The 13670-nt window shown below is 37.7% G+C and overlaps 3 protein-coding genes across 4 annotated transcripts; all 3 read left to right on the forward strand.

The window, feature by feature from the left end:
- Window positions 1-192: 192 nt before the first annotated feature.
- Window positions 193-2419, forward strand: LOC114748856 (nuclear pore complex protein GP210-like). Its single transcript, XM_028937315.1, has 4 exons — window positions 193-281; window positions 649-740; window positions 1635-1695; window positions 1820-2419. The coding sequence occupies exons 1-4, from the start codon at window positions 221-223 to the stop codon at window positions 2161-2163; spliced, it is 558 nt and encodes a 185-aa protein (XP_028793148.1). The 5' UTR covers window positions 193-220; the 3' UTR covers window positions 2164-2419.
- A 602-nt stretch (window positions 2420-3021) lies between these two features.
- On the forward strand, window positions 3022-7000 carry LOC114748855 (protein kinase PVPK-1-like). The gene is made up of 3 exons (XM_028937314.1): window positions 3022-3163; window positions 3769-4988; window positions 6154-7000. The coding sequence occupies exons 2-3, from the start codon at window positions 3880-3882 to the stop codon at window positions 6998-7000; spliced, it is 1956 nt and encodes a 651-aa protein (XP_028793147.1). The 5' UTR covers window positions 3022-3163; window positions 3769-3879.
- A 3963-nt stretch (window positions 7001-10963) lies between these two features.
- LOC114748852 (putative glucose-6-phosphate 1-epimerase) lies at window positions 10964-13538 on the forward strand. 2 transcript variants are annotated; one of them, XM_028937309.1, is made up of 9 exons: window positions 10964-11334; window positions 11501-11647; window positions 11731-11805; window positions 11933-11989; window positions 12085-12245; window positions 12354-12485; window positions 12639-12741; window positions 12830-12929; window positions 13032-13538. In XM_028937309.1, the coding sequence occupies exons 2-9, from the start codon at window positions 11570-11572 to the stop codon at window positions 13247-13249; spliced, it is 924 nt and encodes a 307-aa protein (XP_028793142.1). In that variant the 5' UTR covers window positions 10964-11334; window positions 11501-11569; the 3' UTR covers window positions 13250-13538. The 2 variants fall into 2 exon arrangements, with proteins under 2 accessions (XP_028793142.1, XP_028793143.1); XM_028937310.1 differs by having other exon boundaries at window positions 10966-11334; window positions 12088-12245.
- The last annotated feature ends 132 nt before the right edge of the window (window positions 13539-13670 follow it).

Here is a 13670-nt window from a genome sequence, read left to right on the forward strand (position 1 = left end):
AGCAAAATTGCCCTTTATTTCCTTTGTTTCTTCCCATTGTTTGAATGATCACATCTGTATGTCACAGAAGTTTGATTCATTAGGCTACGCCTGCTATTTAGATAGTGCAGTTATGTGACACTTCAAACTGTTAAATCTTAAAGTACTAGATCCTCTGAAAACCATATTTGACAATAAAAGTTCCTTTTTGTTTTTTGTTTCCCTATTTCTACAGAGTTCAATGCAGCTGAATCTGACGCCAGACTGTAACAAAACTAGCATAACCATCTTGGGAAATACTGGTAAGCTGTTATGCCTCGGTAGAGCTTCAAAGTACGTGGGTTAGGTTACTTGATTTTTCGCTTTCATAATTCAAATGGCCAAGATGACTACAAGTCTTCTTCCCTCACCTACAAACGCCTGCTTCTCTCTCTCTCTCTCTCTCTCTCTCTCTCTCTCTCTCTCTCTCTCTCTCTGTGAAAAAAAAGGTTGGGATGGGGGAGAGTTGTTGAGATGCATGTGTTTTAGTAGGCGACAATGATCCAACCCACGCAGGCTCTGCGAACACGCTGCTTTTATATTCACATAACACTGAGCATGAATGTTATAAAGATTGAGTGACCAATGTTTCATTAGTGATCTGACATTTAGCTGTCTTTGTTGTGATAGATGTTGAAATTCACTGGCGTCACACAGATTTATTTGAGATCAATCTCATCCATAAAGAAGATTTTGGTATGGGAGGGTCAGCGCAGTATGAGGTGAGTGCTTTTAATTATGATCACCATTGCTTAACTTGGAGGTCCTAAGTTCAAATGCTGGAACCACGAAGGCATAAATATGATACTCATTGCCTGATCTTGAAATTGGTACTTTATGTCTTAATGAGGTTTCGCTGATGCCTTGAAGAATTCAATGGGGTGCCTTACCTTTATCCTAAGCAAGATGAATGTCAGCACGTTCCATAAAATGATGTCACAATTTTAAAAATGAGGTTTATTTAGGTTATGATTAGATGGAAAATAATGGAGAATAAAGGACAGGAAAGGAATTTGAGGGAGGCCTTACCCTTGTTCCAGAGCTTTATTTGGAGTAAAATGACGGACTTGAAATCAACCTCCAAAATATTTCAGTGTCCACCATTGAATCATTAGTTGTCTTGGTTCAAAATATTCCATCATTCATTTGTCGTGAATTATGGATTGAAAAATGACAAGTTTTCATCCAGCCCTCGAAAATATTTCATTGAGTTTCTAAAATTTTTGCAGTTGGTCTCCATTCCCTTATTCTCTGTTAAACGTGATTCTTTTTATGAATTACATTAACCATTCTCCACTTAATTTGCAAATTGGATTCTCTTTATGCATTTATGTATTTGTGGAGAGTGATTCAAGAGAAAGCGGGTGTGTATGAAGTCTACCTAGCTTTACACTCGTCCATTTTCCCTGTATTCACTTTTGTGAATGTAGAGGATCTGGACTACTTATTTTCCTGTGGTGGCTGCTCTAGAAACAACTGTGATAAGAACGTTTTTTGTTCATTTGAATAATTCCTAATGCTGAAAAATTCACCTGAAAAACTAACGGTTCCAGTGGATTTTATCATTTTATATGTAAAATCTCCTCTTTACTGATTGTTCTAATCCGTTGTTTTAGATCAAACTGCTGAATGCCAAAAAATTCGAAGACAAAATCTCCATTACCCTGCCAGCTACTGGTTAGTATACGTAGCCCACAATTTTGATGCTAGCCAATGACACCCTTAAGCAAAGCCTTCCTAAGGGAAAGGACATAAAACTGTTGCAGGTAAAATTTAGCCTATCTGCTTTCCTGTTTTACAGGCCAGAGAGCGGAGATAGACGTGAATTGTAAACCCGTAGAAAAAGCACCATCCCCGACCATCATCGATGTAGCCAGCTGGGCAATCATGCTTGGGCTTGGTCTACTGTTACTGTACTGGGTACTAAAGGCCACGCCAAGGAGATCACAGCAACCCAGAGCCAGAGATACTGCTACGTCGAGCAGTTTAGCTCCTAGTACTCCTGATCGAAGCAGCGTTAATGTTATAAATGACAAATCTCCACGGACGCCTCAGCCTTTTGTGGACTATGTCAGGAGAACCATTGATGAAACTCCATACTACAGGCGGGAAGGAAGAAGGATTAATCCACAAAATACGTATTAGACTCTGCCCACCCCCTGCTATTCTTCCCACATTAGATGTAGTGCTTTCTCTTTATTGGGCCACGTAGATGTAATGTAAATTTTACGGTGTAATAATACTGTGTTTGTCAGCCTGAATGAGATTATAGGATCTTAGTTAAATTCTTAATCGGAACTCGATTAATCAAGAAATGAATTTTGCCAATTTGAGCGGAACTATTTTGTCGTATGAATATTTTTCATGTGAATTAGAATTTTTATCGTGAGATGTAGGGTAATTTCTGTTAATTATTATTTTGGCTTTAAAATTTTTCATTTTGTTTTAATAGTCTCATTAAAAATATTGTTAAGTTATAAATATCATGACCTCATGTGTGGGATACCGTTTTATATAGTTGTTAATTATTTAAATCAGACATTTAAAGCACTAAATAGAAATGCTAATATGTCGGTCTATAATTTGACATTTGACTTCGTCAACATAGTTGTTGCATGTTTTCTTTTTTGCTTTTTTGAAAAAATAAAGATCCATCAAACCAGCCTATATGAGCCTTTGTTCCAGTTTCGTTTACTTCAGATGTTGGTCCGCTTCACTTATCCTACACAGTTAAGCCGGCAAGCCCACTTATTTTTTTAAATAAATAATTTTCCAACAATTGAAATGAGATTTTAACTCGTCTAAAACAAATGGTTTAAGCGCATTATAAAGGATATTTAAGCCCTGAACAAGAAAGCCAGGAAAGGTGGCTATCTTTTGGAGGGGACATCAACGATAATGCCCGCTTTGTGACGAAAATCAACGGAAATTAACAAAAAACAAGAGCTTGTCTTCTGATTCTGAGTTTCTTTCTATTTTGGTTTTATTAGTTTGCTCCTTTTTTTCTTTACTGCCTTTGATCAAATTTGAGGCTCTTCGGAGGTGCAGAAAGACAAGCGAAAGTTGCTCTACTTTCTGCGAGTGGTTTTTATCAAGCGTACCCGCTTGTTCGCTGCATTGACGTCCATCTTTCTTCACTCATCTGGTGCTTTTTTTTTCCTTCCCATGTACCTCCGTTCCTTTCTTTATGGTTTTTGCTTAAAGTTCATTCCTGCTGTTTCTCAAGGAGATAGCCGTTAAATCCAGAAAGATGATGATTGTTTCTAAAGAACCTCGGAACTTGTAAATCATAATTGAAGTTGTTTGGCATCAATGATATGACGTACTGTGATTATTCTTTCGGATTAAGCTGGTTACTTTGTCTAGTTATTGTTGGTTAGTCCTCTTCTTCTCTCTCAAGTATAGCGACCAGAATGTAACTCTTGAGAAACTTGTAGATATTTGAACCTGCCACGAGACACCGTAGTGGTTTTTTCTTGAAATTTCGATTAAATGGCGTCCTGTATCTTCCATTTCTGGTCAGCCATTTGTTATCCAATTTTCTTTGTGACGGTTGAGATTCATATGATCTTCTTGTGATCGCATCTTTGATCGGTTTCTTGCAGATGCTATGACGTTGTATTCTTTTTGCGCTTTTTGAATTTTCTTCAACGCCATTCTTATTAATATCTTTTAATTCCACCATCATAATTGTCATACGAGTATTATTTTTGGAAAACAGAAGGACTTATAAGGACGTGTTTACTGCAGGAGATTCTGTAATTAATGGCTTTGTCTCGGAGCTTCTCAAACAAGTACGTCCCGATAATTCACTCTACTTAATTGAATTTTGATGCGAGTACGCGTATTCAGAATTTCTTCATGGCGTCTTCTGTCAACGGAGTTGCGCCTTTATCAGAGGTTCAGAATTCAGTTTCTGCGATAGATTCCGATCCTCCTTCAACATTTTGGATTCCTCGGCCGTCCCGGCCTCCTCTAAGAACTTCCAGAAATCACGGGGTTTCTTCTGCATCCTATTTTACTGGCCATGATGACTATGCAACGATGCCCATCAACCGTCATAGAAGCTGTGTAATTAATCGAAGGCATTCTTATCTAGAGCCCAACATTGTGCAGCACGGAGAGTTACCAAATGCGTCAGAGCTGTATTACAACTATGGTGGAGAATCTGGCTGTTTAAGCCTCCCTGAAACTGGAGAAAGTTGTTTCGGGAAGAACATCTGTACCATTGAACCATTCGATACTTCCACCAATTGTGATTCAAGTAGCAGCGTATTAGAATTTGTAGGTCCATCAAGAGGGGTTGATTCAGTCAAGAGTTACTGTCATCCAGGGGTTACTTTTTGTCCAAGTCCTCAGACTAGCTTCTATTCTGCCACTTTCTATTCCGAAGCCAAGCAAAGTTTTTCTAATACTGAAATCAGTGAAGGTGTTAGTGTTGATAAGTCAAGTGAGATTGGTGGAGTTACTAACTCCTATTATTGTAACGAGAGCAGGAAGACCAGCATCTGTAGAGGGAGTAGTGTGAGTGAAGTTAGTGATGAGAGCAGCAACTGTACTTCAAACAGCTCTTTGTATAGACCCCACAAGGCAAACGATGTAAGATGGGAAGCAATTCAAGCGATCCGAGCACGCGATGTGATCTTGGAAATGAGACATTTCAGGGTGTTGAAGACATTGGGACGTGGAGACATAGGAAAAGTTCATCTTGTGGAGTTGACTGGCACAGGAACTTATTTTGCCATGAAAATTATGAATAAAGAAGAGCTAGCAAGTCGCAAGAAGCTTCTGAGGGTTCAGACAGAGAGAGAGATATTGCAGTCTTTGGATCATCCATTTCTGCCCACATTATATGCGCACTTTGAGACAGAGATATTCTCTTGCTTGGTAATGGAGTTCTGCCCCGGTGGGGACCTGCATGCACTCAGGCAAAGACAACCCGGGAAATATTTCTCAGAGCATGCTGCCAGGTTAGCCATTCCCCTTCTCGCCTCTCCTGAAAAAAATCCTCTGCAATTTATGCATCTAATATGCGCATATACAAGCAAGGATTGGTAAATGGTGAGGTTGATATTTTGGTTCCGTTTTCCTTCTGGACTCAAATGTCTCTTGCGCCAGAAGGGTACTAGGTGCTGACTCAGGAAAGTTCTCTTTTCGATAGGTTAGAGTAGATCATCAGCAGAGAGGTTTTCTTGATACAAATAGAAACCCAGGCCTCTGTCTAAGGAAGATGTGAAATTTTAGATGTCTGCTGTCACTGCCACCATTATCACTAACTCCATGAAAAATCCATTTTTTTCCCAGTAAAACAACGATAACTGAGGTTTTCAACTAAGTTCGAGAATGTCAGCCAAAATAGGCGAAATTTCTTCCTTGCATGCTTTATTTTGTTTTACTACTTTTGCGTCTGCTCTAGTAATTCTCCTCTCAACTTGTTTCATTCTGTCTTGTGAATGCCATGATTAGGCTCCCTATCACCTACAGAAAGTTCATGAATGGCACTTGTCAGTGTATCATTTATTTAAAAAGCGATCAGCTTTTGTATGACCCAAATAATTTTCAGTTTTTGTTGTTATTTATCCAGAGTTTCTAGCATGTCTTAGTTGTCGCCATTAACTTCTGGGTTCGGTTATCAGCTTCAAAAAGTCTGCTATGCTTTCATATAGCCCCCCTAATGGCTTCCTATAGTAATTATTCCAGAGGCCCATCATCTGCCATTCTTTCATACAGCCCCACTAGTAACTTGCGATAGTAGTCATTCCTTCGGCCCTTCTAAGGCTGCCAAAATGACAAATAAATTAAGATATTGCTGGTAACTAGGTCACTATGGCCTGCGTAGGAGACAATACACCAATGAAAATAAACTTGAATTTCAATTTCTTTTTCTTCTTTGTTGTTTTGAGTAAATCACACAAATCTCTCTTGATTTTGTCAGTCACAGTAACCTCGCTGCTGTTTTTAGGATATGTACAGATATCCTTTGAAACAAGTTATCCTATAACTTGGTCGAATTATAAACTTTTTGACTGAACTGTCGTCCTTTGGTCTAGATACATGTTTAATTAGTTTGGACAAGAAAAGAGATGTTTCCACCATATGTATTGTCATTTCATCAATCTGCACTGTGCTATGCAGGTTCTACGTGGCAGAGGTTCTTCTTGCTTTGGAGTACTTGCACATGATGGGGATCATCTACCGAGACCTTAAACCTGAGAATGTCTTGGTGAGAGAAGATGGTCACATAATGCTGTCAGATTTCGACCTCTCTCTGAGGTGCACTGTCAGTCCAACTCTAGTAAGATCATCATACTCTTGCATGGAGACAAAAGCCTCAAGACACTGTGCTCCACCTGCGTGCATTCAACCAACATGTGTCATGCAGCCAGATTGCATCAGACCTGCATGTTTCACACCTAGAGTCCGATCTGGAAAGCCCAAGAAAGACAAGAAGTTGAAAACCAGAAATGAAATGCATCATCCAGTGGCCTCTCTTCCTGAGCTCATTGCAGAGCCAACAAATGCACGTTCAATGTCATTCGTGGGCACTCATGAGTACTTGGCTCCAGAGATTATCAAAGGAGAAGGGCATGGCAGTGCTGTAGACTGGTGGACCTTTGGGATATTCTTATATGAGCTTCTGTTTGGTAGAACGCCGTTCAAAGGTTCAGCAACTAGAGCAACTCTGCTCAATGTGGTGGGTCAGCCCTTGAGATTCCCAGAATCACCTAGTGTCAGCTTTGCTGCTAGAGACCTGATAAGAGGCTTGCTTGTGAAAGAGCCACAGCATCGTCTTGCTTATAGACGTGGAGCTACTGAAATCAAACAACATCCATTCTTTCACAATGTTAACTGGGCACTCATTCGCTGCACTCATCCTCCGGCGGTCCCCAGACAGGCCATGAAAGCTCTCACAGTTGAAAAGATGGCTGACACTGCTTTGAAGCATTCTTCTGGTAAATATTTAAATGTTGATTACTTTTGAACCTCATAATGAAACGGTGCATTGCTGCTCCACGTTTGGGTACGTACGCATTTGTAAATGCCTATAAGAAACTCTGAATGCGTTCAAATGAGTGACCAAGTTTCTGTTATCTCATCGAAAAGCTTCTGTTAATAGTATATTGCCTGCTTGTTTACATCTGAAGCCTTCCTCTCAGAAGGCTCCCTGCTGCACCATGGTTGCAACTCCTTTGAGCAACTTTAGTATTAAAACTGTCATATGATGGCTACTCGGCAGAGGATTGTGGGAACAAAATATTATTGAAAATCATCCAAAAATTAGAGAGAAGTGGGGCATTGCTTTCTGGCTCAGATGAGGGGTGGGAATTAAAAACAACACTTTCAGAGACATTATCATCAATGGACGATGGTTCTGTGAAGCAAATACAAGCCAAAATGGTTGAGGCCCCTGCCATCTCATCGTTTACATATATAATTATCACGTTGAAAAGAATATCTATGTGTTGATTCGGCAGCTTAAAGCCCGTTTAGCCCTTCAAAAGAAATATCTAAATAAAATAATCGAACCTAAAGTAATCGCCTGATCCGTCTCCATCTGCCAAGTCGCTTTCCATCTTTTCTTGATTTGATTATGAGAACAGCATCCTTACTTTATCTTGCCAGAATAAATTAATTAGCGTTAATTCTTTAATTTCTGGCTGAAGTGTTTGAACGGTTTATAGAGACAATGAAAAGTCTCTCCAGTTAATTAAACAGGAATTATGCTTGTCCTTAGCGCTCTAATTTCTTTCTTGATGCTACGTTTGATCCTGCCCTTTACTAATTAACAATCTCATAAATACGCAAATAATCCGTCACTCCAAGCTCAAACAGGATGGTATTCTGATTAGATTTTTAAGTGAAAAGTATTGTCCTGAAAACGACGACTTCTTCATGTCAAAATGGCAAAAAGACGCCGACTTCAATCAACTCTAAATGCTGTAGCCTGCCGAGGCACAAGTGTTATCGGATAATACCTCTCAAACATCAAATATCGAGATGGTGGAATCTAGTCACCGTTGAAATTTTAGCCCCAAAAAAAAAATCACCGTTGATTTGGGATTAACCCACTTGTAATTAAAATATATAAATACAATTAAAATGCATTAGTTCATAAGTAAATAGAATATCTATATATAAATCACATATAATCAAACACAAATAAGATGAATTGCTATTTCTTTTTAATTTAACTCGAAATGACATCTTTTTAAGATCAATAATTATAACATTGATATTAAATCATGTGCCTTTTTCCTAATGTATAAGAAAAACATAAAATAACTTGTGGTTAGATCATGTATTTGATCCTTTACTCAACTTAATAAATAATTTACTCGTCTAAATCAATTGGATGAGATTAAGTCATGAGGTCAATTGAATCATTAGATACCCATATAATAAAATTAAAATCTAGGCATTCCATCTCATGTTGTCTGTTGGATAAGAGATTCTAATTGGAATGATGGTTCTTGGTGAGAAACAATAAGAAACACAGCGATATTGTAATTTCAATTTTCAACGCAATGGTGATGGATGAGTTGAAGGGAACAAAATAAGGTGCAGCTTCTTCTGTCTTTGCTTTGGTCACATCACCGCCCATGCTTCATAAAGTATTCTTTCTATCCCCTAAATTCCCATATTCTTCCAATCTTCTGCCGCCATGCACCCCCATATTCCTCAACACAGATGCATGCATGGAGATCCATATATATTTATATTAGGAAAATCTCTATGTGAGTTTATAATTTAATGATACTACTACCTCCGGTCCTAATTATAAGAGCCAGTTAATTAATTTGAGGAGATTAAGGAAGTAAGTTGAGTTAGTTATTTGTCCTAAATAGGTGTTGTTTTTCCTAAAATATCCTTACTAATCAAGTGTATTAACTAAAACTCTTATTATTAGAAGGGCTAGTTTAGAAAAAATGTATAAATATGAGAAACAAAGTGGATTGGAGTCTTATATTTAGGACCAAAATAAAAGTCAAACAGGGTCTTACATTAAGGACCGAAGATAGTACATATTAATATTTCAGAAATAAAACACGTGACAGCTGTAATCAGAAAACTTGACATAATAATTATAAGAAGCTTGATTTAACTATAGGTCTATATATTATAAGCACAAATATTTTTCTTCGTAGACATTAAATATTGATTTTTTTGGTAAAAAAAATTCAAAATTTTGATTTGTTAACTAGCTTTTTTTTTTTTTTTTCCAGAGCTAACCCTATTACCCCCCCCCCAACCACCAGAAAACCTTTTATTGATCTGAGTTTTATTTTATTTTATCTCCACTAAGATCCGCGTAGACTGAACGCAACACAAGTGGTACCTCAGCTTTACGCACCAAACAAAAGCATGAGCACTCCCCATGACTCTCCATTTGCACGTCTCAAGTAACATTTTGATTCTTCTGAAAAAATTTGTTCATTTCTGCTTCACTCATCTTTTCATTCCTAGTTTCGTAAACATCCCTCTTTTTTCCCTCCGGTGGCTAGCTTTTTGCATCATCACAGCGATGATCGACTTGAAAGATTTGTGTGATTTTTCTTAAAGATTTCAGTGACCACTCAATCAACGGAAACAAGTTATATATCTTTACGTAAGTAAGCTTTAGGAGCATGCATGGACCCACCACGAAGACTACTTCACACCGATAAATTCGTCATTATGATGAGTTAGAATAAGAGAGCCAACAGTGTATATTTGTTCATCAGATAATTGAAAACCAGAAACAAATTTATATAGCTCAAAATCCCAAGAGCCGTTGTTTATGAAATTACTGAATAGGGATTCATGGATAGGACATTATTTAATACAATAATATTCATGGGATATAGAACTATTATAACAAAGACGAAATTCTTGTGATACTTTTGAGTTAATTTTTCAACGCTGCCACTCCATTAATTACACCAAGAAGAACCAAATTTCACTTTGATATTCCACCATCCTCACTGCTCATGCATCAGTGCTGATATCAACTGCTTTGAATTAATTAATATATCTCAAATATAATTGTATCTTCATTATAATTAATCAAGTGATGACAAGATTTCCTTTTCAGGGATAAAAAAGCTAACATGATTGTATCTTCATTGATTCAATTTGCTTCAAAAGTTTTCTAATGCTGACATTCTTAATTGGTGGGCTAGAAATACTTTTATAAGCACTTTTACCATATGAGGCTAGTTTACACGTGGGGTTTAAGTATGGAGTCTGATGGCCTAGCGGTGGAGAGTTTAACTACAAAGCTTTTATAAATTTTGGAGAAAGAATGATAGAAAAATAGATGTATGTATATATAGGAAGCCTTTATTACTACTTCCTCCTACCCTAAATATAAGAGCTAATTGATTAACTTGAATATATTAAAAAAATAAGTTAGGTTAGTAATTTGTAATAAATAAGTGTTGTTTTTTATAAAATATCTTTACTAATTAAATTTATTGGCTAAAACAACCATTATTAGAAGGACTATCTTGAGAAAAAATAAATAAATATGAAAGACAAAGTGGATTTGGATCTTATATTTAATACCAAAATAAAAGTCAAATAAGGTTTTATATCAAAGATCAGAGGTAGTATATGACAATACTTGGTACTAAAAAATTACCCAATATAAGTTTTGAGATTAAAAGGTTATTTTCATCTAAAGTATTCTAAAGCTTCTTTTTTTATTATAATCATCCCGATAATGTTAAAGACATAGCAATGTCCCCTATCAACAAAATGAGGTTCACCTTTTTCTTTTCCTCTCTCGTTTTTTTTCTTCACTTCAAATTTTAGTAAATTATACACACTCTTTAAAAAAAAATTAAAATGCTAAGGAATCCGAAGTGGGGGAAAGGCACACTAGGGAATGGGACGTATAGAAACGCACAAATAAGAACATCAACATCGTGACATAACAGGAAATTATGGTACGCGAAGAGTTTCCCAGATGACATGGCACCAAAGTGGTGGGCATGGTCCTCAGGAGGGAGGAGCTGAACCAATGGCAACCCAAACATTAAACGGTTAACTGAAAACCCCAGTGCCATTTGGCGGTAAGCAACGGAGAATCCTATGTCAAAGGCCTCTTCCTCGTCAAGTTTCATGCTCGATTCCGTCTTCACTCTCGTGCCTCTCCCTTTTGTCCTTTCCTCTTTCACAGTTTGCGTCTGTAACCTTATATATACATAGCTAGACAATCTCACATGCACCTTCGCAACAACGCAGAGTTATTGCTGCTTCTCCTGCTACCTCTCGAAAATCCAAGCTCATAATTGGTTCCATTCTGTTACTATATAGATACACATAGCCTCAAAAGTACGCTATCCCCATCTCTTCCTTTCACTGATTCAATTGGAAAGTTTTCTTCTTTCTTTCTGTTTCCTTCTGCTTTCTGAAATTTCAGCAGTTCATATTTCATACTGTTTGGTTATGTGTTGTGTGAATTGACAATGAAATGTTCTGTGGTTTTAATTGGTTGCAGCTGGATTGGAGTAAAGGGAAAGTGAGTCCTCTAGTGAGCAGCATAAGAGCAAGGTTACGGCCCAGACCGATGCCGTTGAATATATTTCAGGACTTAGGTGGATTGCCCCGTATTATATTGACTGAACCTACTGGTTCATCTGCAGAGGTAATTTCTTCTGCCTGAATTTACGCGTGTTAAGCTCATATTAGGCTTTCAGGTATGAAAGTGCTGTGGATGAATGGTTTCAGGTGCTTCTATATGGAGGCCAGATTGTTTCCTGGAAGAATGAGCAGAGACAAGAACTTCTTTTCAAGAGCAGTAAGGTAAGAAAATTCTGTGTATTTTCAAGTTACCTTCCATTTACTCAGCCCTTTTATTTATATAACTGTTCAGTTTTTTGAGTTTCTGGAAAAATTTCAAGACATGTATGGTGATTTTACACTCTGACAGGCTAACTGGAAACAACCTAAATCAATCAGAGGAGGGATATCAGTCTGCTTTCCTCAGGTTAATTACCTTTTTTTTTTTTTCAGTGGCACAGACACTTCAGAAAAGTTCAAATCCATGTGCTGTGAATTCTAGTTCAACTTTGATGTGTTTAGCAGTTTGGGAATATGGGTTCGCTTGATCAACAAGGATTTGTAAGGAACAGATTGTGGTCACTGGACAGAGACCCATCTCCTTTACCTCCATCTGACAATCACTCATCCGTGGATCTGATCTTAAAGTCCACCCGGGAAGATTTAAAGATCTGGCCACGAAGGTATGCATCATGCCTTCAAACAAACTGTGAATAACTTTTTTTAATCTCTTTCTTTGGTAATTAAATGCTGCTGAACTGAAACTTGTTGTTTGATATTGCTTTCTGCAGTTTTGAGCTCAGGCTTCGCATCACCCTTAGTGCTGGAAAGCTCGTTCTGGTTCCCCGAGTCAGAAACACTGACAATAAGCCTTTATCCTTTACCCTTGCTCTCTGCAACTACTTAAGTGTATCAGATATCAGGTGTTTACATTTAGCTCTCTCTCTTTTTCCAAATAAAAACACTATATGTTTGTATTTATGGCAACAAATTTAGAACTAGGCCAGATGATGCAGCGTAATGGTGAAATTAGGACCTTTTCTTAATGGTTATGCATGACGGTGTTGAAAATTCAGTGAAGTTCGGATTGAGGGGCTGGAGACACTTGATTATCTTGATAATCTCGTCAATAGAAGCAGATTCACAGAGCAAGCAGACGCAATCACTTTCGATGGCGAGGTAAAAAACACGCAGATCTTACATACATAATCCTTTCACCTTCCAACATTTAGTTCGACTCACAAGTGCTTACATGATGAACCTGTAGGTGGAAAGGGTTTACCTGCGAACACCATCTAAAATCGCCATCATAGACCACGAGAAGAAAAGAACATATGAGATGAAGAAGAGCGGCATGGCAGATGCAGGTTTTGACATATATGTTCCCATTTTATAATATACTCAGATCATTTTGATGATGATGGAAATTAAAATAGCAGGATATTTCTGACAGTGGGGTTTTTATTCAGTGGTGTGGAATCCATGGGAGAGAAAAGCGAAGGCGATGTATGATATGGGCGATGAAGATTACCAGAGCATGATATGTTTGAGTTGTGCAGCAATTGAGAATCCAGTGGCATTGAAGCCTGGTGAAGAATGGAAGGCGTATCAGGAGATCTCCACTGTGTCTTCCAGTTATTGCAGTGGGCAATTGGATCCTCGTAGGGTCATCCATGGCTTTCACTGATCTTCTTGATCGACTCACACACACATACACACACATATATGTCTGTGTGTTGAAAATAAAGTGAGTTAACTCATGTATCCACAAAGGAAGCTCCATCATCTGATGCAGGGACTCCAGTTTTCTCTAGACAAGTTCATCAGTTGATCTTTGTGGTTTATTTAAGTCAGGAAAAACTGAACCTTTTTGGTTTGGTTATGTTGATGGTGTCCTACATTTCACTGAGGTTTGTGTGAATAATGCGAGTAATGAGAAGCTCTATATTTGCCCACGTGCATTACTTTGCTCATTATTATAAGTCCTTAATATAATGCCTGTTTAACTAATTTGACTAGATTAAGAAAGTTAAGTAAGTTAGTTGATTATAAAAAATGTGACATATTTTTTCTAAAATACCATAATCATCTTTCTTAATATTCTCCCT

The sequence above is a fragment of the Neltuma alba genome, unplaced genomic scaffold (genome assembly GCF_004799145.2).
Source record: "Neltuma alba isolate B1F8T4 unplaced genomic scaffold, ASM479914v2 tig00005834_pilon, whole genome shotgun sequence".
NCBI classification, from domain to species: domain Eukaryota; kingdom Viridiplantae; phylum Streptophyta; class Magnoliopsida; order Fabales; family Fabaceae; genus Neltuma; species Neltuma alba.

Bases quoted from the DNA above. Each gene is read 5' to 3' on its own strand.
- LOC114748852 (XM_028937309.1), top strand. From the start codon at position 11,570: ATGCCGTTGAATATATTTCAGGACTTAGGTGGATTGCCCCGTATTATA. The intron at 11,990-12,084 runs GTTAATTACCTT...TGATGTGTTTAG, and splicing joins TATCAGTCTGCTTTCCTCAG to CAGTTTGGGAATATGGGTTC. The intron at 12,486-12,638 runs GTGTTTACATTT...TTGAAAATTCAG, and splicing joins TTAAGTGTATCAGATATCAG to TGAAGTTCGGATTGAGGGGC.
- LOC114748856 (XM_028937315.1), top strand. From the start codon at position 221: ATGCAGCTGAATCTGACGCCAGACTGTAACAAAACTAGCATAACCATC. The intron at 282-648 runs GTAAGCTGTTAT...TTGTTGTGATAG, and splicing joins AACCATCTTGGGAAATACTG to ATGTTGAAATTCACTGGCGT. The intron at 1,696-1,819 runs GTTAGTATACGT...CCTGTTTTACAG, and splicing joins CATTACCCTGCCAGCTACTG to GCCAGAGAGCGGAGATAGAC.
- LOC114748855 (XM_028937314.1), top strand. From the start codon at position 3,880: ATGGCGTCTTCTGTCAACGGAGTTGCGCCTTTATCAGAGGTTCAGAAT. The intron at 4,989-6,153 runs GTTAGCCATTCC...TGTGCTATGCAG, and splicing joins TTCTCAGAGCATGCTGCCAG to GTTCTACGTGGCAGAGGTTC.